We start from the raw sequence: 27,198 nt of genomic DNA on the forward strand, positions 1-27,198 counted from the left end.
TTTCGAGCAATTAGCATTAAGGATGATGCCACCAAGGTAAACACCGCTTCAATTTACTTTTCTGATGTTGCTCTCTTGTGGTGGAGACGTAGGTCCATGGATGAGAAACATGGAGGAACGACCATTGGAACTTGGGAGGAGTTCCAAAGAGAGCTGAAGAAGCAGTTTTATCCGCAACATGCTGAAAAGGAGGCTCGTGCTAAGTTGCGTCGGCTTACGCAACAAGGCACTGTTCGAGATTATGTTCGGGAATTCAGCGAGTTGATGCTTCAGATCTCAGACTTGAACGAGAAAGAAGCATTCTATTGGTTCGAGGATGGTTTAAAAATGTGGGCCAAGCAAGAGTTGCGTCGTCTAGATATCACCGAATTGACCGAAGCTATGGCCAAGGTAGAAAATTTCTATGATGTTGGGGGAAGAAAGTTTGATAATAATGATTCTTCCAAACCCAATTCGAAACCCAAAGACAATGGTGAGGGAAACAAGGATAAAAGGGAAAAGAATGACGAAGGCCCAAAGTCTAGTCAAGGTAAGTCTTGGGATAGAAAAGGACCAATGAAGTGCTTTCTTTGCCAAGGCCCACATAGAATGAGTGTCTGTCCAAAGAAAGCCACTTTTCATGCCATGGAGGCACGCGAGGAAGCCGAAGATGACACCAAAAGCCTCAATTCGATATTAGGAGGTGTCGAAGAGAAGTCAAGCAATGGGTTGATGTTTGTGGACATCATCGTAGTTGGGAGAAGATTGAATGCACTTGTTGATACTGGTGCGTCTGATTTATTCATGTCTAAAGAAATGGCAAAGGAGCTTGGCCTTAGAATCGAGGAAGATTCGGAACGAATCAAAACGGTGAATTTAGAAAGCATTCCCATAACGGGTGTGGCAAAAGGGGTGGAACTCAAACTTGGCGAGTGGACGGGCAAAGCAACCATTAAGGTAATCCCACTTGATGATTACGATTTTGTAGTTGGATTAAGTTTACTTGACAGGTTTAATGCAGATATTCACCCTTCCAAGAATTACATGACAATCTCCGATGCAAATCAACGATATATGGTGAGAATGAAAAGGAAGGGAAACATGGAGGGAAAAACCTTGTCGGCAATTCAATTTGCCAAAGGAGTCCATCGAAATGAAGTCTCCTACCTAGCTACCTTGAGAGATAATATGGATGATAAATTCGAGGGGGAAATTCCAAAGGAAGTGGAACGGTTGCTAAAGTCATTTCAAGATGTAATGCCCATGGAGTTGCCCAAAAGATTGCCACCTAAGAGGGAGGTGGACCACAAGATTGAGCTGTTGCCCAATGCTGAACCACCAGCAAGGGCACCATATCGGATGGCTCCACCGGAACTAGAGGAATTACGGAAGCAGTTGATAGAGCTTTTAGATGCCGGGTTCATTAGACCATCTAAAGCCCCGCTCGGTGCACCTGTGTTATTTCAAAAAAAACATGATGGATCTTTGAGGATGTGCATCGACTACAGGGCCTTAAACAAAATCACTATAAAAAATAGGTATCCCATTCCTCTTATTGCAGATTTGTTCGATCAGCTTGGTAGCGCGAGATGGTTTACTAAGTTGGATTTGCGATCGGGGTACCACCAAGTGAGAATAGCCGAAGGGGATGAGCCCAAGACAGCCTGTGTAACTAGGTATGGGTCCTTTGAGTTCTTGGTGATGCCATTCGGATTGACAAATGCTCCGGCCACATTTTGTACCCTAATGAATAAGGTATTACAACCTTTCTTGGATCATTTTGTGGTTGTTTATCTTGACGATATTGTGGTGTATAGTAAGACGCTCGAAGAGCATGTGGGACACTTGGGGGAGGTGTTTCAAACTCTACGAGAAAATGAGCTATATGTCAAAAAGGAGAAATGCTCCTTTGCCCAACGAGAAGTGCCATTTCTAGGCCATATTGTGGGAGGTGGCACGATTCGAATGGATGAAAGTAAAGTTTGGGCAATTGCCGATTGGAAATCACCAACTAAGGTGACGGAGTTGCGGTCTTTCCTTGGATTAGCAAATTACTACCGTCGCTTCATTGAAGGCTATTCCAAGATCACTGCACCCTTGACGGACCTGTTGAAAAAGGGCAAAGTGTGGGATTGGGACCTTCAGTGTGAGAAAGCCTTCAACCAAGTGAAGCAAGCGATGACGAGCGAGCCTGTACTCGCATTGCCAATTTTTTCAAAGGCGTATGAGGTACGCACAGATGCTTCAGAGTATGCGATTGGAGGGGTGTTGATGCAAGATGGGCATCTGATTGCTTTCGAGAGTCGAAAGCTTAATGAGACGGAACGGAGATACACGGTCCAAGAAAAAGAGATGACGGCAGTGGTGCATTGTTTGCGCACATGGAGACACTATTTGCTGGGTTCTAGGTTTGTGGTATTCACTGATAATGTTGCAAATAGCTATTTCTTAACCCAGAAAAAGTTGTCCCCCAAGTAGGCTCGTTGGCAGGTTTTCCTAGCAGAGTTTGATTTTAGCATGGAATACAAGCCGGGGAGTGCCAACATTGTGGCCGATGCACTTAGCCGAAAAATGGAATTTGCAACGATAAGCCAACCTGAGAGTCCCTTATTAGAGCGCATTCAAGAAGGACTGTCCCATGATCCCACGACCAAAAATCTGATGGAGCTTGCTAGAGATGGAAAGACGAGGCGATTTTGGCTCGAGGGAGAATTGCTATACACTCATGGGCAACGTCTATATGTGCCTCAACATGGGAATTTACGAAGGGAAATCATGAAGGAATGTCATGATTCAAAATGGGCTGGCCATCCAGGAATACACCATACCTTGGCTCTATTGGAGGATCGATTTTATTGGCCTCACATGGGTGATGATGTGGAGGCCTATGTGAAAACTTGTTTAATATGCCAATAAGATAAGGTTGAGTTGAAAGCCCCTGCTGGTTTGTTACAACCGTTGCCCATTTCGGAGCACCCATGGGAGAGCTTGTCCATGGACTTTATCTCAGGCTTACCTAAATCTGATGGATTTGCAAATATTTTTGTTGTGGTGGACAGGTTTTTGAAGTATGCAACTTTCATCCCCGCAACCAAGGAGTGTCCCGCTGATGAGGCAGCTCGCTTATTCCTTAAGCATGTGGTGAAGTATTGGGGAGTACCACAGTCTATCATCAGTGATCGAGATGGGCGATTTACGGATCGATTTTGGACAGAGTTATTCAAGTTAATGGGTTCAGACTTAAACTTTTCCACTAGCATGCATCCCCAAACTGATGGGCAAATCGAACGAGTGAATGCATTGTTGGAGACGTATCTTCGGCACTATGTAAGTGCGACACAAAAAGATTGGCCAAAGTTGTTGGATGTGGCCCAATTTTCGTTCAACTTACAACGAAGTGGGGCAACGAACCAGAGTCCGTTTGAGATAGTGACGGGGCAACAGCCGCTTACACCCAATATGGTTGCAACTCGTTATGCGGGACCGAATCCAGCAGCTTATCGATTTGCGAGGGATTGGCAAGAGCAAAATGATCTAGCTAGAGCTTGTCTACATAAGGCAAGTAAGCGCAACAAGAAGTGGGCGGATCGAAATCGAAGAGACGTGTAATTTCAGGTTGGTACCTAATTCTTGCCAAACTACACCTAATTTTGCGACATGATGGGTTACACAAAAGACTCGTTCGGCGGTATGAGGGGCCATTTCGAATTGTGAAGAAGGTAGGCAAGGTGGCCTACAAGCTTGAGTTGCCTGAGAAGCTCAAAGTTCATCCAGTATTCCATGTGAGTATACTTAAGCCATTCCATGAAGATGGAGAAGACCCAAATCGGAGCAAGTCTGAACGAGCACCAATGGGGGTAAAAGTCGCCTATGATCGAGAGGTCGAGAACATTGAAGCTGATCGTGTGGTCAGACGTAAGTACTACCGACCGCGGCGTGAATACTTGGTCCGATGGAAGGGATTCCCGGATAGTGAGATGAGTTGGGAACCTTCTGAAGCCTTGTGGCAATTCCAAGATAAGATAGATCGATACCATGCGGAGGACGCGACGAGGGCGTTGCTAGATTCGGTAGGGGAGAATGTCATGGGTTGCGCATGGGAGCCCGCAACCATGACACATCTGTGCGATCCATCAAGAAGGAAGGAGGTCATTTGGCCCAATCGGACTGGCCCGTTGCTTGAAGAGATTGAAGGCCCATCTACAAGTTAGACAAATATGGAAACATGATCTTGAAAGATATGATTTTATAATCTTAGAGATCTTAGATATGATATGTAATCTTATAAGATATTATTTTATAAGATTACATATCTTAGATAAGATAGGTAATCTTAGAAGATATGATTTTATATTCTTAGAGATTTGATTGTAGATACCCTTTAATCATAGCCGTTGATGTACTTGATTTTGTACCGTTGGATTTGGAGAGGCTCAACTATAAATAGAGGCCTCTTCCCTCATTGTAAAGCACTTGAGTTTTGAGCAATAAGAATTCTTGAGAGCATTCACTCAAAGTTCTCTCTCTCTTGTGTTCTTATTTTCCTTGGCTTGTTCTTGTCTCATTCTTCTTTCATCTTGTTTGGCTTTGAGTTGCTTTCGCTTGAGTTGTGTTTTGGGAAGAATTCTATTGAATCCTTCTTTTGTGGGAGTTAGGCTGACTTAGGCGTTTTTAGAGTAAGAAACTGCCTAAGGCCGCACGGATTGTGAGGCAAGAATCCTAAGTCCGTGACACTAGGCCCATCTCAAACCGATCGTTGCTCGGAATCTAGAGAGCAATCATATTCCTCGTGCAATGCAGTCTTCATCGCCTCAAATCTTCCATAATCGCTGCTGAGCACTTAAAAGAACAACTGCTGCCTCAATTCTTTGCTTTGTAGGGATTTTGCTTTGATTTTGAAATATAGGGTTCTAAGATTTTTAGTTTTTTTTTAAAATTTAAGGTTTAGGAAATTAGATCTAGAATTGGGACTTGGGTTTCAAATCATGTATAAGGTTTCACAAAATCACAAATGAAATTTTAGTATATCAATGTTCAGGTTTGAAGGAGTTATTGTATGAAAACAAATTATGTACATATTCTATACAAATTAAATTTGAGTTTGGATTTTTATCAATTATTTTGCTTTCTGGGTTTGTGCAGTTGTATTTTTGGTTTGAAAATAATTTTTCTATTAAGTAAAAGAATCTAGAGCAGGAGAGTGAAGATGGGGTTCTTATTTTTTATTTATTAATAATTTTAACCTAAAAAAATGAAAAGTAAAATTTCTATCAAGTCCCTCTTTCATGACTGTTTGGCTTTTTTGTCTGTGGCCCATTGACACGTGTCTATTTATCACTGGTTCACGTGTCGTTTTATGTCAGAAACTACCAATGTTAGATCCGAGTACACAATGATGACTGAAGAAACGTACAGGTATCAAGATGAATAAATTAAAAATGTAGGTACTACATTGACAATTTTGTTAATGTACAGAGGTAAGTCTTGCTATTATCCCTGTATTTTTTATTATAAGAAATAAAATATTTCTATTTCATAAAGAAAGGGAGAAAAGAATTGTTGGGTTGAGAAAAGGTTGATATGGAGCGAGGGGGACCCGGCCCGACCCAGAAGATGCCCTAAACCCTCTCTCAGCTGTGTTGGTTTTACGAGGATGTTGTGGCAACTGGCACTGTAAAGCCAAGACTGAAACGAAAACAGCATCGTCAACCTCAACCTCAACCTCAACCTCAACCTCAACCTCGCTTACTCACTGCTTGAGATCCTCAGCTGTTCAAAACTTTTCAACTCAATAACCTAATGGCTGATAAGCCAGTTTATGAAGAAGCCTCCATCGACGGCCAACCATCCAAGCTTGCCTCCATTCCCGCCAGCGACACCACTGTCTGGGCCGACGCTTCGCCTCTCCTTCAAGCCGCCTGTGCAGGTTCTATCTCTCCCTCTTTTCTCCCCTCTTAAACCTCTGTTTGGTTCTCGGGAAAACAAAAGTCAAAAAAGCAAAACCTTTTCCTTTTTATATTTGATTAGGAGATCTAACAGCGAATCCCTAAACCCTATTGCTTGTTGAGTAAAATTTTTTAGTTTCTTTGGTAACTGAAATGTGGTAAGTTATTGTTTTTTGTAGTAGAGAAAATAAATAGGAAAAAGAGAAGGTATTAACTTTATGAAAGCTCTGGCTTTCTCCCTTTTATTTATGATCATCCAAAGCAAGAAATTATTATCGAATCATAGTTTTTCTTTTAGTAACTATAAATCTTATCATTGCTGTTGTGAAGCTATGCCAAATATAGAGAGAAAATGTGTGGGTGCTTTCATGTGACGATTAAGACCTTATTTGTTTAGTTTCTTTTTATTTCTGGGTTCCGCTTTATCACTTAGCTATTCAGCAATGCTTGGTGATCACAGGTCTTAGAGATGGAGAGCTCATTCATGGGGACAATTTCAACCTTTTTGCTGCCATGTCTGCTTTAGAGGTGTTGATACTTGATGCTTCTTGGTTATTGATCAATGTCATGCGATTATTTTCTAATTTTGTTGGAAGTTAATCATTATCTTAGTTAAGATGATAATTGATCTTTTGTTTTTCTTTTTTGGTTTACTTTTCTCTGCCATTTATGCTTTTACAACTTGATTTGTTCATTGTCAGTGTTTGAGCTATTTAACATATTTCTAAATGAGGGTTTGTTGCAATGGTCACTTAGACACTTGAATGCTTGATCCTATTCTCAAACATCAAGTGATATCTTTACTAACATAAATCTGACATAAACAAAAAAATACCTCCATTTTATATGTATTAAATTGTCTTTATTTTATTTTATTGCCAATAAAGCCTTGACAATGGTGGCAAAGGTTGAGGCCTTGGGTCCTGAGTACCCAGGTTTGAGTCCTTCCATGTGCAATTGCACATGTGTGGGTTTTAGTTTGGATTATTTCTAGTTCTTTGTCAGTCTGTGTGTTGTGATGGTTTGATTCTACTTTGTAGTTCCTCGGACATGTACACTTGTAATTATATAGTACTTGTAAAAGTTCTTTCTTTCAAAAAAAAAAAAAAAGACTTTATTTTTCTTGCTACTCTTAAGTTTTCCCTATATATGTTTTCTACGTTTGAACTAAATAGCTTTTTGGCCTTCACTGACAATTTCTTTTTTTTTTTTTTTTTTGTTAGATAATGGATCCAAAGATGGATTCAGGTATTGTTTGTACATATTATTCTATTGATGAGGCCATTGAAAATGGTGCTGCTCCTATTCCTATTAGCCTTGACAGCACCATTGATGTCTGCCGCACCATTGATATCATGGACCATCTTCTAGCTTGTGAGGTACTATCTTGTGTCTACTCTCTCTCTCTCTCTCTATATATATATATATTCACATATAGTGCACATGTATGACTGTTTTGGTTAGTCTTGAATTTGTTTCACCTATTCCACAATGTCCCAGATGCTTCTAAATAAGCATTCATTTACATGGAATGAGTTTTTTTCCTCATGTTTTTAATGATATTATATTTATACTTGTTCTGTCTGTGTTTGTTCCTGGGCCCTCTAATTGTTTTGTTTCTCTTCTTTGATCTAAATTGTAGTCTTTCATGGCAGGCAGCATGGCATAAGGGTCATTCCTTGGCACAAACTGTGTTTTCTTGCATCTATCTTCTGAGGCTTGATAGGACTGCTCCACATGCCTTATTGCATTCTTATTGCAGAATTATACGCGCAACCTGCAAGGCAGTAGTGTCAGTTGTTTCAGATGCCCGCACACATGAAGTAAAGTATTCCAACAGCTCTTTTTGCCTCTTTTCATTTGAAAATGACAAAATGGATTTAGTTCTTTTGCATTATTCACGAGTAAAATCATTGACATATCCATGAACTGTTTTAAGATTAAGATAAAAAGTATTTTGTAATTTGCTTCTAGTTAAGGTGTCAGATCTAGACAAATTTTATTTATTGAAAAAATTGCTCCTTGTATTCCTTCCCTCCCAAAACTCCCAAAGATCTTTGTTTTTGGGGGTGGGGGTAGGGCATAAAGGAAAAGGATGGGGCTAAGTAAATGAGAATTTGTTCAGGGTACTTATAGTAAAATCCTTCTTCCTTTAAAAATATCATCTGCTTTGATTGCATAAGAGTTTGAATTGCATTCACGATTATTCTTCATTGGTACTAGTTCTTGAAATTGTGATTAAACCTACATGGTCAGTTGTAAACACTTACATTTGACAGGAGGAGGATCTTTTCACCTTGACATATGGTCTTCCTTTAAATGGGGATGGAGATGATAAGTGCTTGTCAATATTGAATGCTGTTGAAGAGACAATATCTCGCCAGTTACGTGCATGTAAAGCTACATCATCAAAAAGAAGACTACCAGAAGGTAGTTATCTTAGCTTTTCTTTGTTTCTTTACCGAGAGAATCCTCATATCTGGAAAATCACATTATAAATAGCTTGCACCTTCGTCTTATCTAGCATCGGTTGTTGTGCTCTCTTGTATTCTTTAAACTTTCTTGCAATTGATATATGTCTGCTTAGAGAAGTCAGCTATTTCTGAATTCTTGCAATAAATCTATTTTTAATTTGTGACACAAGTTGATAATCTAAAGCTTTTGAATGAAATATTTGTTTTTGGTCTTTTGTAAGATAAATTTAGTTCTGATTTACCTGTTTATAATATAGATCCTGCATTCTATATTTTTTTTATGGAATTTCTCATATTATAATCAGGGGAATGATATATGATGAAAAGATTCACAGGAAAAATAGTAAAAATGAGTTGCGCAGGTTAGGATGGCTTTACTTCCCTTTCCCTTTGGATACAAAATAGAAATATTTATGTGTTACCTAGTTATTCCAGCATCAATGGGCTACTGTTAAAAGGAATTTCCTTCTAACTGTCTAAATTCTTGTTTTTCATCTTTATTCTTTGTCAACTTCTGTTATAGATTATTTCTTAAAGATCATTAAGATAGGATATTTTAATTACCTAAGTGGCTGTATTGATGCACAGATTTGGAGCCATTACAGTCCAACCCCAATTTGGAAGAAGGATTCTGCAAAGCTTTGTTGTGCCGCTTACGTTTTCGTAAGGTCTTAAGCTGTGTTACTCTTATATCACTTCTCTGAATATTTACATCTATCTGTCTGTGGTTGTGCTTTTGTTTTTAGAAAATTTGCATGCCTTCAAAATATTTCTTTAGTGGGTCTCCTTCCTAGTAATCTTTTATTTGCTAAATAGTCAATGCTTTGATTGTTGATTGCATAAAACCTTCAATATCCATTAGGGCTTGTTTCACTGAAAATGGCTTCTGGAAAATGATTTATGGAAATGCTGATATTTTTTGGTGTTTGAATTATTCCAAGTAAATTACATTTTGCTGTTTGGCTAGTTTTTCTGATATCATGTTTTGAAGCCAGTTTTCAGTTAAACAAACATAGCATGAATTATATATTTTACAAACTGTTATTGAAGCATTGCTCTTTGACAATCAAAATTAATTTTTTAGTAACTATATTATCTTATATAGACTTAATAAACAGTGACTAATTATTACCTAAAATTGAAGTTATATGCATGAGAGTGGATATTGGCACATTGAAGCTCGAAGGGATAAATGAAGTTAAACAAGATTTCAAGAAATAGTTGTATTTATACTATTAAAATATTTATATTTTATGTTATAAACATTTATAACTAGATATTTATAAATTATAATCTATATATTTTTTATTAAAATAATATTGTAATATTAAATAATTATATTAATAAATTGTTATATATTATTGAATATAAATATGCATGTTTAATAATACTAAAATATTTTGGTATTTGAGATCAATATTTTAATATTTTTAAAATTAAATATTTATTATTAATATAATAATGTTTGGCTTGATTTATGTTAATTCTTATCTAAAAATCAAGTTACTCCTAAGGGAGCTCTTTTCTGAAACTTTCCTTACCTTTCTCAAAGGGGGAAGACAATTTTAAGAAAAAGAGGCTTATATTCCGTTGATCAATAAGTTATGTTCTGTTGAACAAGATATTTTCAATGAAACAAACACTGGAAAACGTCATTTTCTGCAAAACAAATACACCCTCAATTATGTATCTTTTCCTAATTTCAAAATTTGAAGATGACAGTTAGTAATATGGGGCAGCATATTAAGGGAAGTATATCATCGCGTGTGGAATATGCTATGTATATTGTTTTTTCAAACTTACATTGTCAACAATCTATTTGGTGTTTTCTTCTAGCAAATATTATTTACTCTGGTGACATTCTTATTTGTCTCATCCTTTCTGACAAACATATACTTGACTGTACTATAAGTCTATAAAACTTTAAGTTGCCTTTCCTTTTCCTTCAGCATTTTTTCCATGTCCTTTCATGTATGAAACGACCCCAGGGGAGGGGTCTGGAGTCTGCAAGAAAACATATAGCTTCCTGCTTGACTGAGCTGGAATCCATTCTAAAATCAGCGGACTTTCTGAGGTCCTGTTTTGATGAATCTTGTGAAGGTGATATAGATGACAAAACTACTGCTTCAGGTTTTGAACCAATTGGATTTGATGCTATGCTAAACAGTAGGTTATCTGCCCCCACACCACCACGTGCAATTAAAATTCTTAGTTGGAAAAAGGTTAGAGCTTTTTGTAGTTTAATTTTGATTTCTTTGAGTCTACTTTCATTATTGTAATAATTTCTCTCTTATTGCTTTGGCAGGCAGTTGAATATTTTGTAAAACTTCTTCATGATCTTGATGTTATTTGCTCTTACTCATTGGATCCTCATTTAGAAAGTCTTTTGCGCTTTGTGGTTCAGTTCCAGAAATCTCAACCTGATTTGGTGGCACGATCTCATCTGCAGGTCAAACTTTCTTGGCTTCATTCTTTTTTTATTGGACAACCGCCCTTATCTTTTAGTCTGACTCATTATTGAACCATTTGTGTGGACCTTTGGACTTCTATCATTTTATTGAGAAAACTTTCTTGCTGTTTTTACTATGGCTGCCTTAATGAACTTAGTGCTTATGAAACAGACTAAAAAGAAAGATATGCTCTTCAGAACATGGAGCAGTACTTATCCCTTGAGCTCCCTTGGTCAAATTTACATGTAGATGCTTCTTGTTTGTGGCGTTAGTTCCATTCTTTGTGCCTCATTATTTCCCCATTTCCTTCATGTAATGAGGATTTCTCCATAAATATTTTAAGGCAAGGCGTTACTCATCCAAACATGGAAAGATTCACCCATTAAGCATTATTTCTGCATCAAGAGGACATATATAGCTGACCAAAGACTAAGACATAAGTCCAATTGACTATTGTACCCGTTGTTTTACCCACAGTTCTTGAAGAATGCAGTGCTGTTGTTTTACTACACATTACAAAAATGACTCTATATTACTGGTTTATGGTTGAAATTGAGGATAAACAGTTTGAAATTCAATGTTTTTGGTCTGATTATGTTTCTTGTTCTATTTGAACTACTTGTTCTTAAGCATCATGTTTTCAGATTCTTAACCATGTGAATATTGTTGAACAGCTTCTATTGGTTCAAGATGGGAAACTCTATGGACGCGATCCTTTCTTTGCAGTGATAAATAAAGCTGCTGCATTACCTGAAGCCACCAAAAACCATGATATTCAGAAGAATGAATCTTTTCTGCAGCTAGGAATGGTTATGTCAATAATCATTATGCTATATATTTCACCGTTGTTTTCTAGTACATTTTGTTATGGATGTTGCTGACGAGTGACTTTAGGCTTTTGTTAAGATTAGTTAAGTTACTATTAATAGTAATATTATATATCAAGTGCCTTAGGTAATAGCTAATCTTGAACTCCGATGGTGTTGGCAATAGTAGCTTACCTAATAAGGTAATCTGTAAGAGTGCACTTAGGTCACTCGTTAGCAAGATCCTTTCGTAATAATCTATCAGTTCCATCCTTCTTAGATGGTATATACATTTATTTACCTCAGTTCTTGGAGTTAAAAGCCTAAGGCTACTGTTTTGATCAGAATGCTAAGCTTGAGTGTTACATATGCTAAACTTTGAAAATGTGGTGTTTCATCTAATATATGTGCAATGCTATTATTTACTGCAGTTGGTAATGAATTTGCTCAAAATACTTTGTACAAATGCTGCCTGGCAAAGGCGTAAGCTTGGCAAATTTTTGCAAGATTGGCGTGTTATCTATGTACAGGTTTGTAGTGTGTCAGATTTCCGAATACAGCTCGCTGCATTGTCTGTCTTCTTTAACGCATCCAATCTTCCTTCGTTCATGTTTCAGACATCTCTTTGTTCTGGTTTAAATTTATTGAATCAAATTTACTTTGCTGTGCTGTTTTTCTCATGACTTTAACATGGGATGCCTCCTACCTTAATCAGTGATGTAGCTAATGACTTAGTCCAGAATGTTGCATTATTTTCATGCATAGTTTTCTTAAGTATTCTTCTTTTTTATTATTTGTGACTGCATCTATGAAGCACTTACTTACGAAGTCCATGAAACACAACCCCCACTTTTGTTTGATTCATGAGATTAAACAAATGCTAAAAAAATTGGGTTTGGAACTTGCATCACATTCCAAGACAAAGAACTTGTAGCTGATTGGTTGGCTAAATGGAACTTAGGGCAACATTGGGGGTTGAGAACTATTGATAAACTAACACAAGGAGCCATTAACCTGTTAATGGCTGATGTGATGGGATTGCTGAGGATTAGTTTTGGCTAGTTTCCTTGGATTGTAGGGCTTTCCTCTCCTTGACACTAAAAAAAAAATATAAGCACACCCTTAACTCTTCTTCCAATCAGGAAATAAGTAAACAGGGATTCTTTCTCTTTTATGTTGTATTACCTTTCCCTGTACATGTCAACTTTGTAAAATAAAGACAACTGTTCGAGTAAATTTATCCTTTTTTTTTTTTTTTACTTGATGTGGCACATGGCTCTATAACTGGACTTTCTCTTTTTGTCATGTCTTTGGTTTATCAGCTTGAGCTTGCTTTCAGAAACGAGTATGGAGAAGTCTCAAGCAGTTCAAATGATGAGGTGGGTTGCTTCTTTCTTTTCTTCTATCTATTTTCTTGTGGCATGCAATTAATGGAACTACTAGCTTATCAAATAGATGATGCTGAAATTAATGCATTCTAATGCGTTGTAATCACCGCTTCTCTTTGAACATTAATCTTGTAAAGCTTGAAGGACCTATGCTGGATAATCCCCATAAATTTATAATTAAATGTGAAATTTGGCTACAAGTGTGTGGCTCTGAGTTCTCTCTCAGGTTCATATATGACTGATGTACTTGTTTTAAAAAGATTGGGACCTTCAAGGTTACTTGCTGCCAGTTTATGTCTTGGGATTTTTAGAGAGAAAAAAAAAGCACCTATAGCAACCATTTCATCTCTAGGAAATGCTCAACATTCATGAAATTGCGTCATTATTTAAAACTGCTTAAACATAGTTAATCAACATCTTCGTTGCTAAGCAAGTCTTGTACTGAGGAAATAAATATGTTAATAAGTTGATCTTGGTTATGACTGGGGATGGCATTTAATGAAGTTTGTCCTTTAGAACTTTACAATGAAATAAGTTGTAGAGTCAGCATTTTTTCTTTCTTTAATTTCTTAGGCAAGATGTTGTGGTGTTCTACAATAATAACAACAACAATAAGACCTTTGATTTTGAAACTTAACATCTGGGAAGAAATGTTTGTTAAATATATACTTCCTCTTTTTAGTGTTTGACGAGAATGACTATTTTATAGATTTCATATTCAAATCAAGATAAATAAATACATCTTTAACATTTCTGAGTAGAAAGGGCTATATATTACTCGTATGATGTAGTACTACCTGTAATAATACTGCAAGCAACATTGTCTTGTCATAAGGAAGCTGCAGCAGCTTTGCCTATATTGACTTTGCCGATATTGACAAAAGAAATATAGTATTAGTTAGTTAACATCAAACTTTTTAAGTTCCACTATTTTCATTACGTTGTTCCATGTTGTCTTTGGACTGTGAGTAGGATACCATTTTATCAATGTCCTTTTGTTGCCTCTTCTAGCTTCTGTTTCCATCTGGCATCGAAGTTAAATTCTTTGTTCTCTTTGATACTTGACAAAGGTTTCCTTGCGTTTCCTTGCGGCTTGCAGAATACATGTATGAAAATATTCCAACATATTCTCCTTTGGGTGGAAGAGCAAACATTCTGGATAGCATTTCGATTTCTCATATTGGGTTTTGAATTGGAACTTTATTCTACTGGTGAATACTGCATGGTATATTGGTACTTATATGCTGTCTTAATCAAGCTCGCAGAGAAAACTCATCTTATGATGGCTGTCAGCCATGACACCGGTACTCTTCTTTGCTATAATATTGTCTACAAAGCTCATGCATTTTTGTTAAATTTTCTCTTCCAAATATTAAATAAAGTATATCAATTGATCAATTTTGAAAATCTGATGTATTTTCTTTACCCTTTCAATGACCTGCATGCTGTTTTTATAAACAACCAAATTTATGAATGATCAGCTAAACGGAAGGGGAAGAAGAAAAAGGATTCTCCTAAAGATTTGGCTAGGGAATCTCGGATCCCACCAGCAGTCTTGTTCCTTCAATGCTATATATGTCTTGCTGAAGGACTTACAATGGTAACAATGCTTGTTTTATTTGGAAATTGACATGTTTTACTGATTGCAAGTGGAAATAGTCTTCTAGTCTAAGCCAGGCCTGGGTTAAAACTGCAGATTTCTCAAAAAGAAGTTGGTTTGCAATTATCTTAAACTTGTATATATAAACAGCAGATGATGCTCATCTCATATCAATATTTTGCTTCAATATTGTCAACTCATGTTCTCTATTAATCTGTTCAGTATCTTTCCAGATGCTTGCTGCTTTGAGGAATGAAATCCCAGTCTTCCACGGTCCAAGCCCTTTTAATACTGAGCACGAGGTGAAGCATAAAACTCCATATTTACTTACACAAACACATACTGCCATGCATAGTAAAAAAATAATAAGTTGTAGCTACTGTGCCATTACGTGATATTTCTGTTTTATTTTTGATGGATGAATTGAGTAAGCCATTTATTTGACAAGCATTTGAATTAGAGTTTAGCTGTATTACCTTGAGCATGCTCTTAGCTTTAACTGCATCATGGTATGTTCTCACCCTTGTTTACTTCTATCCAGAAATTTGTTCAGCATTTTGAGCTTTTACAAAGAGCCTGCATTCCTGATCATGTTTCGTACCTGTCATACAAAGAATCAACAACTCATGCTCGCTTTTCTGTGAGTTTTAAATAAGATCTTTGCCTTAATTGAATGCCACTCAGGGGGTTCTCATTTTATCTTTGTTTTAAATTTTTTTTCCCTAATGCATTAGATTTCACCTTTACATTTTGATCCAGACGCTAGCTATGTATAATTACTTCAAGGATGCTCAGAGGATCGCAAAGGAGGTGAAGAGTAGCTTCTCCAACGATCCAGAGAGGTTAGCTGAACTCCGAAAATTAGAGCAGGTAGCAGAACACAACAGTGTTGCTCAAAATGTCATTTGTCGGTTAGGAGCTCTTGACCCTTCACTTAAGGTGTCATTTGAGTTCAGCCATCATCCATTCTTTGCAACTGTTGTTGTCAAGAGATCTTAAAGGTGTTTACTTCTTTTGATGATCTCTACCAATTTTGAAACACGCATACTTAGGAGTAAGAGGCATTTGAGTCCCCTGGTGTAGCAATTGTAATATTAGCTTGTTTTAAATCAATGTTCTTAATTTTTACTATAAAGTATTATATGAATAATTCAGTTGGAAATTAAAAGCTAGAAATAAGCACATTATTTTTATGTTAGTTTTTTGTATTCTTCTCCCTGCCCAAAATCTTGACTGATCTTTGTAAATGTTATATTTGGTCAACTCAACATCTGTTTTCTGGCATCTGAGGACTGCCTGCCAAATTCAGAACTAATGGTTTCTTCCACTTTTAAGTTGCTAGGACTTGTGTGGTAGAATGTCAAAGATAGCTTTCCAACCCCTATTATTAATACCCTTGTTTATTTTCCCATCCCTAATACTTGCAATTCTTTCTGTGTGAAACAATTTGCATGGAAAAAGGGTTGCCATTAAGCTCAACTACCATATCTATATATGCTGGAAGATCGAATCAGGAATATTATCGTCGGCAAGGGTTGGTAATGCTAGCTCATTCGGTACAAAAATGCATAGAGATTTGTCGTTTATTACGGTTTGAAGTCACACCCGATCATTCAGTCTCCACTCTGCATTTCTTAAAATTTGTGGACTACATTCAGTTTTATTATTGTTATTAAATTTATTAAAGTGTAACATATATAATCTATGTTATTTTTATTTATAGTAGCATGCATATAGAATTCGAAGTGTTAATATTGCGATTTGTATGATATTTTTTCAGCTAGTTGATATTTAAATTTATATCTATCACCTAGTTTAGCACCTTTGTACTAACATTATTAGTTTGTGCTGATGTAGCCTTAATGGTCTATCAGATAATATAACGTGACGATTTCTTAGTATATCACACAACAAACATAAATAAAAATAAAAAAAAGATCTTAAAAAGTACATAAATTAATAGCAAAGGAACAATTTTTTTCACATCAAGCATGAACCTGGACAAATTGGTTTAGATGCATTTGAATATGGACAATTATTTGTCCGGTTCAAATGTATTTATAAGTTATTTTATATATTTTTAATTTTTTATAAAATATTTGGACAACTATTTATCTATGTTCTTTCTTGATGTGAAATTTTTTATTAATTTATATATTTTTAAAGTTTTTTAATTTTTTATTTATGTTTGTCATATGGCATACTAAAAGGTTATCACGTGTCGAATTGGCTACTAGTGTCATGCTGCTATAAACTAATAATGTTAGTACGAAGGTATCAAACTGAGTGACATAATACAAGTTGAAGTACCAACTAAGTACAACAAGTGCAAGGGGAAAAATATATATTAATCCAATTTAAACTTATTATACTTAACTACCTTGTTAGGAGGGCTCACCTCCAACGAAGGCTCACCCGATTAAGTATGCGGATTGTCACAAGGTGATGTTAAGGTCAATTCAGAAGTAACTTTCATTACATTCAATGAAGGTTTTCATTACTTTATGACTTGCTTTAAAAGAGTTGAGTAAAGTCATTTCTAATCATCTTTAGATAAAGTAAACCATGACTTTATCACAACACTTGTCTCAAAAGGATCCATTTCAAATCTTTTTGTTTTACAAAACTCTTCATTCCTCTAATGGTTTTGTCTCTTGTTAATTTTGGAAAATAATCTTAGGATTAAAAGTGTTTTTGGAGTCGTAAGAAAATGCTAAACAGGTGTTTTTTGACATTAAAAGTGCTTTCGAACCTAAATGCAAAGGCTTTTTTTTAGCTTTTGTGTTTAGGAAAAGCATTTTGTGTCAAATGATATTTTTAACCCTTATTTATAATTCAATGTATTTTATATAATATTTATATTGAGTATATAATTATTTTTCTATTGAAATTTATTTCAAATATAAAAATTATATATTTAATTTTGTAATGGTTATATTTTAATATTTAAAATATAAAATATATATTCAAATACATTTTACTAAATACTAATACTGATTACTTAAAAATATTTAAAATTTATATTTTATATATCAAAGATTAATAATGAGTTAAAATAATTTTTTTATATTTATATTAAAATACTATAATACTAACTAATTTAAATATTATTTAAATACATATTTTTACTTTATAATATTAAAATAAATATTAAAAAAAAAACTTTTTAAGAGAATACTAAATTATCCTCTATCTCTTCAAACCTCACTAACAATTACGAGCAGAATTAGCTTTAACCTCCTCCATCGTTACCTTTTGTATCAATAAAACGAACTAAAAATAATAACGATAAATCAAAATTTGTTTGAATATTGTAGAATATACAGACTATATTTGAAAACCCATTTAAAGATATACTATGAATTTAGTACTACTATCTTTGAAAACTCATTTAAAAATTTTATATGGAGCAAATATATATATATATTTTTTCACATCTCTGCCAAGAACAAGCAAAATCTTGTAGGTCCAAAAGATTTAATCTGGCGGATCAGAAATTCGTAAATGATTAAAAAAACAAAAACTCTTGTGTGGAGTCCACCCAACAGCATCAATTTAGTAGCACTAACATGGTACAGAAACAAGAAGAATAAGTCGAACTCAAATGAACTTAAACTGGACCCACGTTATTAATGGTCCACTATACACTTATTTTATTTTTTACTGAAATATAAAAAAAATTAAAATTTATCATATTATTATTATTTTTTTCACTTGAAATTTACGATATCGTATCTGAGCTAGATAGTTTGGCTTATTGAAAAGAATTTGTGAAGAAAATTTCCTGTAAGATCGTTCCACGTGGTTATGAAACTTGTTTCTAACGAGTCTAATCAATTAGCAGTATTATTGTAACAGTTCGTTTTTAGTCGAATTAGAATAATAGTTTCGGGATTAAAAATTTGAGATCGAAATATTTATTTTATTATTATTTTGAGGTCTAAAGCATGATAGTATGATTGTGTGAAAATTTCGTTAAGAAATTTTATTGTTTCAATGCTCAATTTGATAAAAAGACTAAATCGCGTAAAGCGTAAAAGTTGTGTTCTAATAGCTAAAGGTGTCTAATAGCTATAGAACTTTAAAGTGGAGGTCCTTAATTGATAATTAACCCATTTATAAAGTTAGTGGACATTATTGGACATGTATTAAGTGACTTTAATGATTTATAATCAAGGTTAAAAGTGTAATTTAATAAACTAAACTAAGTAAAATAAAGAAAACAAAATGTATCATCTCTTAATCCATCTTCTTCACCGAATTATTGAAGAGAAAGAAGCCATTTTAGAGTTCTTCATTCGGCCAAGGCATTATAGTCCAAATAGGTACGATTTTTGTCCCGTTTTTAAAGATTTTTATGTTTTTGAGATCGTTGTAGCTTAATCTAGCTAGACTTGGGACTAATTTGCAAAACTGCTAAAGGTCTAGGGTTTTAACATTGATGAATATGTGTGTATTTTGATATGTGATGTTAGAAAATGGATGGTTGTTGTTAGATAAACAACATTTGTTAAGTGATTTTTTGATAAAATTTTTAATAGGGATTTAATTGAGAAATCTGATAAATTGTGTGGTAAATGTGTGAAATAATGAAAAATATGGGCTGCTATGAGTATAGGTGAAATTTAGCTAGCATGGGTATGGACTTAATTGCATGAATTTTCATTTTTATGAGCTAGGGACTAAATTGTAAAGAAGTCTAAAGTTTAGGGGAAAAGTGTAAAATTGCCATAATATGAAATTTGGATTAAATTGAATAGAATGATAATTAAATAAGTTAAATTTGATTATATATAGATCAAGAAAAGCGAAGTTCAGAATTAGATTGGGGGAAATAAAATATTGGATTGATAGCTCGTTTCTCTCTGTATAAATTCGAGGTAAGTTCGTATGTTAATAAGCATTAATATAATTGTGTTTTAAATGCTTTATAAATGCATTAATTGTGATTACGACTTTATAAAAATGTTCGATGAAGATTCGGCAATTTTTAAATCCCGGTTGAACCTTAGGAATAAATAGGATACAAATGACATGTCATTAGCCGATGGCCGAGTTATCCGGCATGTGTTGCGGATCCTCATCAACTTGTGTGAGTAGCACCGTATAATTACGTCTTGACCGTCAGCTTGTGTGAGTAGACCCATTGATAGCTCGAGAGTGAGCATTATATGAGATATGAGATTGAGATGGCCTCAGCCTGGTATTGGCACTTAGGGTGCGAGATTCCTGAGTATCCGATATTATTCCAAATGGTTCAACAAGTATATTGAAGATATGAGAGAGTAAGAGATTGATACGTATCAGTGTAGGTATTTATGTAAATCGTATAAGCAATGAATCTATGTAATTTGTGAGTTACATGATCTATTATGTGGATGAACATATGTTAGCCTTGTGATTAAGTTGAATTGTATTGTATCATGATAGATAACTTAATTGGTGAATGAATGGTAGGTTATAATTATTAATCATATGAGCATGAATGAATGGTAGGTTATATTTATTAATCATACGAGCTTACTAAGCTTTATAGCTTACTTTGTTTATTTTTCCATGTTTTATAGTGTTTTCGAAGCTTGCTTGGATTTGGGAGTCATCGGAGATCTCATCACACTATCCAACTGCCATTTTTGGTACTTTTGAACTTGTGTACTTGGTTATATGGCATGTATAGGAGTTGTGATTAATATGGTTTATATGTTGGTAATGTATTTAGCCAATTGATTTGGCTTGTGAATGATAAATGTTTGGTTATGTGTATAGCCATGTGATTTGGCTTATTTTGGTATATTTGGTTATGTATTTATGCATATATATATATGTGCAAATAGCCTTTTGTTATGTGGTTGGAAGTTGCTATGTGAGTGCTTGTTGTGGATTGGTATTTTGAGTACAAAATGGTTGAATTTTGAGTTATGGTATGCTTGTGGTTTTAGGCAAAATAATGCATAGTTGAAAGTGACCATTTAGGTGATTTACAGATGTGAAATTGGTAGGAATTTGATTGGCTAATTGTGATATTTGATTGCCTTGTGATTGTTGGTAATGATATAACATGAATTGAACTTGTTTTAGATGGGTTTAAATGCCTATTGAAGATATGGTAATATGCAATTTGGTTTGTGTAGGTGAATGCAAGATTGGGTGAGAAAGATGGTTTGGAAAATAGCCTATTTTTGTCCAGACGCAGAGACATGGGCGTGTGTCTCAGCCGTGTGTGACACACGGTCAGGTAGTACGGCCGAGCACGATTGTGTGTCCCTTGATGTTTATTAGAAACCAATTCAGTATGCTCGACACGGCCCAGCACACGGTCGTGTGACTTGGCCGTGTGACATAAGTTAGTATACCCTATAGTTTTGGCACGACCTAGCACACGGTCTGGCACACGGGAGTGTGGTTATCCGTGTAACCCAAGTCAGGGAGTTACACAAGGTCAGACACGGGCTAGGACACGGCCATATGATCCCATTTCGAATGTTCGCACGTGTCTTTGGCCGTGTGAGGCATATGGCCTGGCCACACAGGCGTGTGTTCCCTATACTTGGAAAATTTTTTATATTTTCCAAAACTTTCCTGAGTTATTGGTTTAGTCCCAAACCACTTTTAATGTTTGATTTGAGTATCGAGGGCTCGTATTAGGGACAATATTATTGTTTGTGAATGTATTTTATTGGATATGAAAAATATATGAGAAATGCATGATTGTTTAATTGTTAAGTCTGGTAATGCTCCGTAACACTATTTCAGTGATGGATACGAGTGAGGGGTGTTACATTTATTGGTATCAGAGCTACGATTTAGTTAATTCTCGGATTAACATAGCATATGTGAGAGTCTAGCTATACACGCCATATATAACATGTGATAGTGTGATATCTCCTGACGGTTTTAAATCGTGTTTTCATATAGCTATGGATCCCAATCGAGCATTGGATGATGATTTTGAAAGTAATGCGCCAGCCTCCGTTCATAGAGCAGTGCCGTCTGAATTGAGACTTGTATCTGGGAGTCAGGGAGGAGAGACTAAGGAAGCCTTCTTTCAAATGATGAGTGAATGGTTCACTGAGTTTGTCTGAACTAATCCGACTGCTCAGCAAACTCCACCCTCACCTATTTCCCAACCAGTTCCCGTAGCTCATCAAGGTTTTGGACTTTTACGTTTAAGTAAGCCACCTGTTGATAAAATTAAAAAATACGGGGCTGAAGAGTTTAGAGCTACAGTTGATGATGATCCTGAGAGAGCCAAGTTTTGGCTTGAGAATACAATTCGAGTATTTGATGAATTGTCTTATATGCCAGCAGAATGTGTAAAATGCGCTGTATCACTCCTGAGAGATACTGCATAGCATTGGTGGAACACTTTGATATTTGTGGTGCCGAGAGAAAGAGTCACGTGGGAATTCTTTTAGACTGAGTTTAGAAAGAAATATATAAGCCAAAGGTTTATTGATCAAAACCGTAAAGAATTTCTAGAGTTGAAACAGGGTCGTATGTCTGTGACCGAGTACGAAAAAGAATTTGTGAGACTCAGTAAATACGCTCGAGAATGTGTTTCCACTGAAGATATTATGTGTAAATGGTTCAAAGACGGGTTGAATGAATATATTAAGCTTCTAGTCGAGATTCTTGAATTAAAAGAATTTATTGTGTTTGTTGATAGAGCTTGCAAAGCCGATGAATTTGGAAAGGAAAAGAGAAAAGTCGATTTAGAGGCTAGAGATTTGAGAAAGAGGTAAATGAGTAAACCCTATCATTTTTCTTCAAAGAAATCACGAGATTTGTATAATCGTTTGAATGCTTCAGTTTGGTATTCTAATAGAGATCGTGGGAAGCAATACATGAGTCCTGAAGCTCAAGCCACCTCAGTATCGAGTGTTGGTAGTGGTAGAACCAACAAACCTGAGTGTCAAAAGTGTGGAAGATGGCATTTTGGAGATTGTTTGATGAATAACAAAGCTTGTTTCACATGTGGCTTGCAAGATCATTTTATTCGGGATTGTCCTGAGTTATACGAGAAAGATAAATTTCTGAATACAAGATCGAGCAATACAGGTGCCAGAGGGAGACCACCTAAAAATATGAGAAATGTGACTAGTAGAAAATATGCGACAAAGGATTCTGTAGTGAGATTCGAGGCTCGAGTAAGAAATTATGCTATTCGCGCTCGTGAAGATGCGTGTAACATCTTGAAATAGGGCCTAGTCGGAATGGTGGTTTCGGGACCACAAATCCGACATCAAAATATTTATTTTATGATTATTATGAGGCCTAGAATATGAGTATATGCATGTGTTAAAGTTTTATGAAGAAATTCTTTGAGTAAGGTGTTCAATTAGAAATTAGGGACTAAATTGAATAAATTGCAAAACTTGAATTCTAGAAGCAATTTGTATGAAATTGCTTTGGGTTATGATTTAGAAGGTCTTGGAGAGAAATTTGCCTAAATTATAAGTTTTTGGACAAAAATGGGCTTGTATGGATGGAATTTTAAGGAAAGGGCTTAAGGGCATTTTGGTCATTTGGTATTTTAATGAAATAAAATGGGAAAAATGAACCAAAATCAGCCCATTCTCTTCCTTTTCCAGTAGAAACTTCAAGGGTTTCCATATCTAGGGTTTTCAAGCTTTTCAAGCTCAATAGTAAGTGTTCTCAAGCCCCGTTTTTCATGCTCTTTGTATTTTTAAAATCCCGGTAGCTTGCTCTCTCCATTTCTACCCATATTTCATGCTAGGGTTCATGTCTGAAAATTTACCCATGCATGAGTTGCTTGTATTTTGATGGATTATGGAGGAATATGAAAGATGAATGTGTATTAAACATCTTTTCCTAGTTGATTTTCATGAAAAAAAAACCCTTATAGGGACAATTTTGCAAAAAATGTAAATGTGTGGTAGAAATGAGAAAATAATGGAAAATGTGGGCTACCATAAGAAGGAAAAGTGTTCGGCTAGGCTTGGGTAAGATAGAAAGTGCATTGTTTTATTATACGAGCCTAGGGACTAAATCGTAAAAATATGGAATGTTAGGGGCAAAAAGGTCATTTGGACTGGGGGTAGATGTTAAACTTGAAATGTATAATGTAGAGTATTAATGAGTTAAATTTTGTTGTTATAGACCTCGAGGAACAAATTCCGGAGGTCGATCGAGGTAAACGCAAGGTTTCGAAATAACCGAAACATAACTCCGAAAAGAATACCAGGTAAGTTCGGATAACTTAAAGTAAACCCCTAATATGCATAATTGAATGATTTATGAATGCTTGATGATTGCATTTATTATTAGCATGAAATTTCATAGAAATGCATATTTGATGGTAACATGTGAAAAATGTCTCGGATGAGGTTGACAAAGGGAATTCGATGGATAAACCCTCATTGATATGTGTAAAGAGATCCTGCATGTGTTGTAGTAAGGATTTAGCCCAGACGGGTAATCTGTGATCTCAAGTATGAAAAGGATCTAACCCGGACAGGTGTTCCTCGAATGATCAAGCCTCTCGAAGAATATGTGTGCATTATGGTTTTAGCCCGGACGGGAAATCTGATTAGGGTCTGAATTTAGCCTAGACTGATAATTCAGATCCAAGCTCATTAAGGGTGTTTGTCGTTATAAGGGATTTAGCCGGGACTGGTAATCTAGACATCACCTTATGAGTTCATGATATGGAGGATTTAGCCTGGATTGGCAATCCTGCCCTGAGATGTAAGGTTCTCGGGAGTGCATATATGTGAAATGATCATTCGTAAGAATTGACGGATAATGGATATTCCATCGAGATTTCTTAGAAACTCAACGGGATTAATATGATGTATGTCAATAAGATGAAGATGATGAATGATGAGCTCATCTACATAAATTACATGATGCTTTGTTACGTAACTAACTCATTGACTGAGTGCATGTGATAGGGAATAGTTTCATAATTGATGATTTCATGATTTAAATATGGATGTATGATAATTACTCGATAAGTTTACTTTCCAGTTATTCGAGCTTACTAAGTATGTAAATGCTTATCCCTCTCTTTTTTCCCTGTCTTGCAGAGCTCAAGGACTTGAAAGGATTGGAAGACGATTGGAGAGTCAACACACCATCAACTAGACAAGCTTTGGTATAAAGACTTTGTTTGTTTTGTTTAATGGCATGTACAGTATTTTTGCGTATTTTGTCATATGTGTCATTTGATTTTCCAAATGAAGGCATGTAAGAATATGTTTATCTCCTTGTATATGGCCACGAAAATTGGCTTAATTGAAGTAGGCTATGATCTACGAATTTATGCATGGTTTTATTTACAAGTGATGGGTCGTTATCAATTAGCAATGAGTCACATGAACGAGCCAATTTCGGATGAATTAAAGTGACATGGGAACCCATACATACTAAATGGGAAATAACCTATCATGTATGAAACCAATGATATGAGGTTTCCGTACATCTAGTGTAACACCCCGTACTTGAGACCGTTGCCGGAGTCGAACACAAGGTGTAAACGGGTTTAATTTATTACTTAAACAGCTCATGCAATTCATTTTAAAATTTTCTAGACAAGCTGGCTAACTACATCACAGTTGCTTTAAAAATCATATCTCGAGTTCTGAAACTCGAAATCCAATTTCGTAAATTTTTCCTCAAACTAGACTCATATATCTATCTACTAAAATTTTTCCAGAAGTTTTGGTCAGTCCAATTAGTACAGTTTATTAGTTAAAGTCTCCCCTATTTCAGGGTTCGACTACTCTGACCTCTGTGTATTACGAATCAGATATCTCCCTGTACAGAGATTCAATGACTATGCTGTTTGTCTCTAATAAAACTAGACTCAATAAGAAATCTTTACATATAAATCATGACTTCTAATTATCTTTTTAGACTTTATGGTGAATTTCCAAAGTCAGAACAGGGGATCCAGAAATCGTTCTAGCCCTGTTTCACAAAATTTTAAATATCTCATACAATATAGCTCATATATCTGTTTTACTTCTTCCATATGAAAATAGACTCATCAAGATTCGATTCCATAATTTATTCATTATTTAGTTCCATTTCTACTATTTTTAGTGAATTTTCAAATTCACACCACTACTGCTGTCTAAATCTATTTTATGGTTTCCATGGATTAGCTAGTAATTTGACATACATAACACCAAATATGATCAGCCATGGCATACGGCATAATAATCAAATAGACTTAGACTACTACTCCATCAAAACCGAATTATCAAGGCCAAATCTACTGAACCTTATAACTAAGCACCCATAAGGCTAAATTCAAACTTAGCATTTAAGCCATATTCGCATGGCTAAAAGTTTACATATTGGGGTTCAAACAAAACATAATAGCCTATACATGCCGAAATGTTCTCTTAGGCCAACTAAGAAGAGGGTACCAAAAAGTTGCAAGCCGGTGTGATGACTTCGACGATGGTCCCAAGTACGCAAAATGGTCAGAGATATCTAAATAAGAAACAAACAAACACACCAAATGAGTATTCAACTCAGTATTCCATAAGCAAAATAATACAGGTTGTTTATAAGAAATTGAAATAAAAGCCTTGCAAGTTCAGCTAATTCAATCACACCAAACTAGGCTACAACTACCTAGTTTATTTATCCAACCTCGAACCCAAGTTTTTGATATCGAATCAATTATTAAACAACCAACCATTTTAAAACTATTCTCAAGGTAAGAAATAATTATGAACTAGATGTATATACACACATACTTTTCAGTTAATCATTTTAGCACCTTAATTCTTTACTTATGCTCTTCGTATCATCAACCGCTTTTGCACACTTAGTGCTAAACAAATTTGCACACTTAGTGCCGTACTATCCCGCACACATAGTGCCTTGAAAGTTTATCTCATATGTTGACATTCAAATCAGCACACATAGTGCTATTAAACTCCGCACACATAGTGGCATACTACACCGCACACATAGTGCCAATGTACACTTTCTATGATAAAACAATTTAATTAATTCATTTGGCATATACGGCCACAACAATAAACATATATAATTTCTCCAAGGAAATACTTAATAAAGAGATTCTTTCATGACATGTTAAAGTCATTTATGTATAATTTAAATTAACCTTATGATTGCTTATGAACTTACCTTGTGTTGGGTAAAATAGTTCCAAGTCGGCTACTCGATGACCTTCGATTTTCCCTTGTTAGACTCCTCTCCTTTAGGATCTTGAGCTTAAACAAATAAATTAACTCATTTAACCGCTTTGCTACATATATTTGTATCCACATTTTAATGATTTTATAACATACGGAACAACATGGTAAAATTTTTATCTTTCTACCTTATGCTCTTAAGCTATTCGGCTTATAGCCAATTAATATCACCTTACTATCAATAGTCTAATTAATATTTCAATTTCTCCAATGCCGAATGCAACATCACTTCCCATCATATCATCTTCTCAATATATTTACATCCAGTCATATATATGAAATCATGAATCAAATTCAACATATTAGCCAATATTCTCCTTTAGCCGATTATCTAAGTCAAGATAAAATCATCAATATGC

At 35.4% G+C, this 27,198-nt stretch overlaps 1 protein-coding gene and 1 long non-coding RNA gene across 3 annotated transcripts; one reads left to right on the forward strand and one right to left on the reverse strand.

The window, feature by feature from the left end:
• Positions 1-5,526: 5,526 nt before the first annotated feature.
• Positions 5,527-15,840, forward strand: LOC107911374 (N-alpha-acetyltransferase 35, NatC auxiliary subunit). 2 transcript variants are annotated; one of them, XM_016839242.2, is made up of 16 exons: positions 5,527-5,905; positions 6,385-6,452; positions 7,148-7,303; positions 7,580-7,747; positions 8,204-8,354; positions 8,987-9,066; positions 10,348-10,620; positions 10,704-10,847; positions 11,523-11,657; positions 12,086-12,184; positions 12,977-13,033; positions 14,142-14,346; positions 14,524-14,642; positions 14,876-14,944; positions 15,184-15,282; positions 15,402-15,840. In XM_016839242.2, the coding sequence occupies exons 1-16, from the start codon at positions 5,779-5,781 to the stop codon at positions 15,639-15,641; spliced, it is 2,190 nt and encodes a 729-aa protein (XP_016694731.1). In that variant the 5' UTR covers positions 5,527-5,778; the 3' UTR covers positions 15,642-15,840. The 2 variants fall into 2 exon arrangements, with proteins under 2 accessions (XP_016694731.1, XP_040930382.1); XM_041074448.1 differs by lacking the exons at positions 15,184-15,282; positions 15,402-15,840 and having other exon boundaries at positions 14,865-14,935.
• Positions 15,841-25,816: 9,976 nt separating this feature from the next.
• LOC121204530 (uncharacterized) lies at positions 25,817-26,857 on the reverse strand. The gene is made up of 2 exons (XR_005899578.1): positions 26,772-26,857; positions 25,817-26,105 (listed from the first exon to the last, which is right to left on the reverse strand). It is a non-coding gene; the product is annotated as an uncharacterized lncRNA (long non-coding RNA).
• Positions 26,858-27,198: the final 341 nt, after the last annotated feature.

This window comes from Gossypium hirsutum, chromosome A08 (assembly GCF_007990345.1).
Source record: "Gossypium hirsutum isolate 1008001.06 chromosome A08, Gossypium_hirsutum_v2.1, whole genome shotgun sequence".
NCBI classification, from domain to species: domain Eukaryota; kingdom Viridiplantae; phylum Streptophyta; class Magnoliopsida; order Malvales; family Malvaceae; genus Gossypium; species Gossypium hirsutum.

Excerpts from the sequence above, each read along its gene's own strand:
- LOC107911374 (XM_016839242.2), top strand. The coding sequence starts at position 5,779 with ATGGCTGATAAGCCAGTTTATGAAGAAGCCTCCATCGACGGCCAACCA. Across the intron at positions 8,355-8,986 it reads AAAAAGAAGACTACCAGAAG|ATTTGGAGCCATTACAGTCC; the intron begins GTAGTTATCTTA and ends ATTGATGCACAG. Across the intron at positions 10,621-10,703 it reads AAATTCTTAGTTGGAAAAAG|GCAGTTGAATATTTTGTAAA; the intron begins GTTAGAGCTTTT and ends TTGCTTTGGCAG.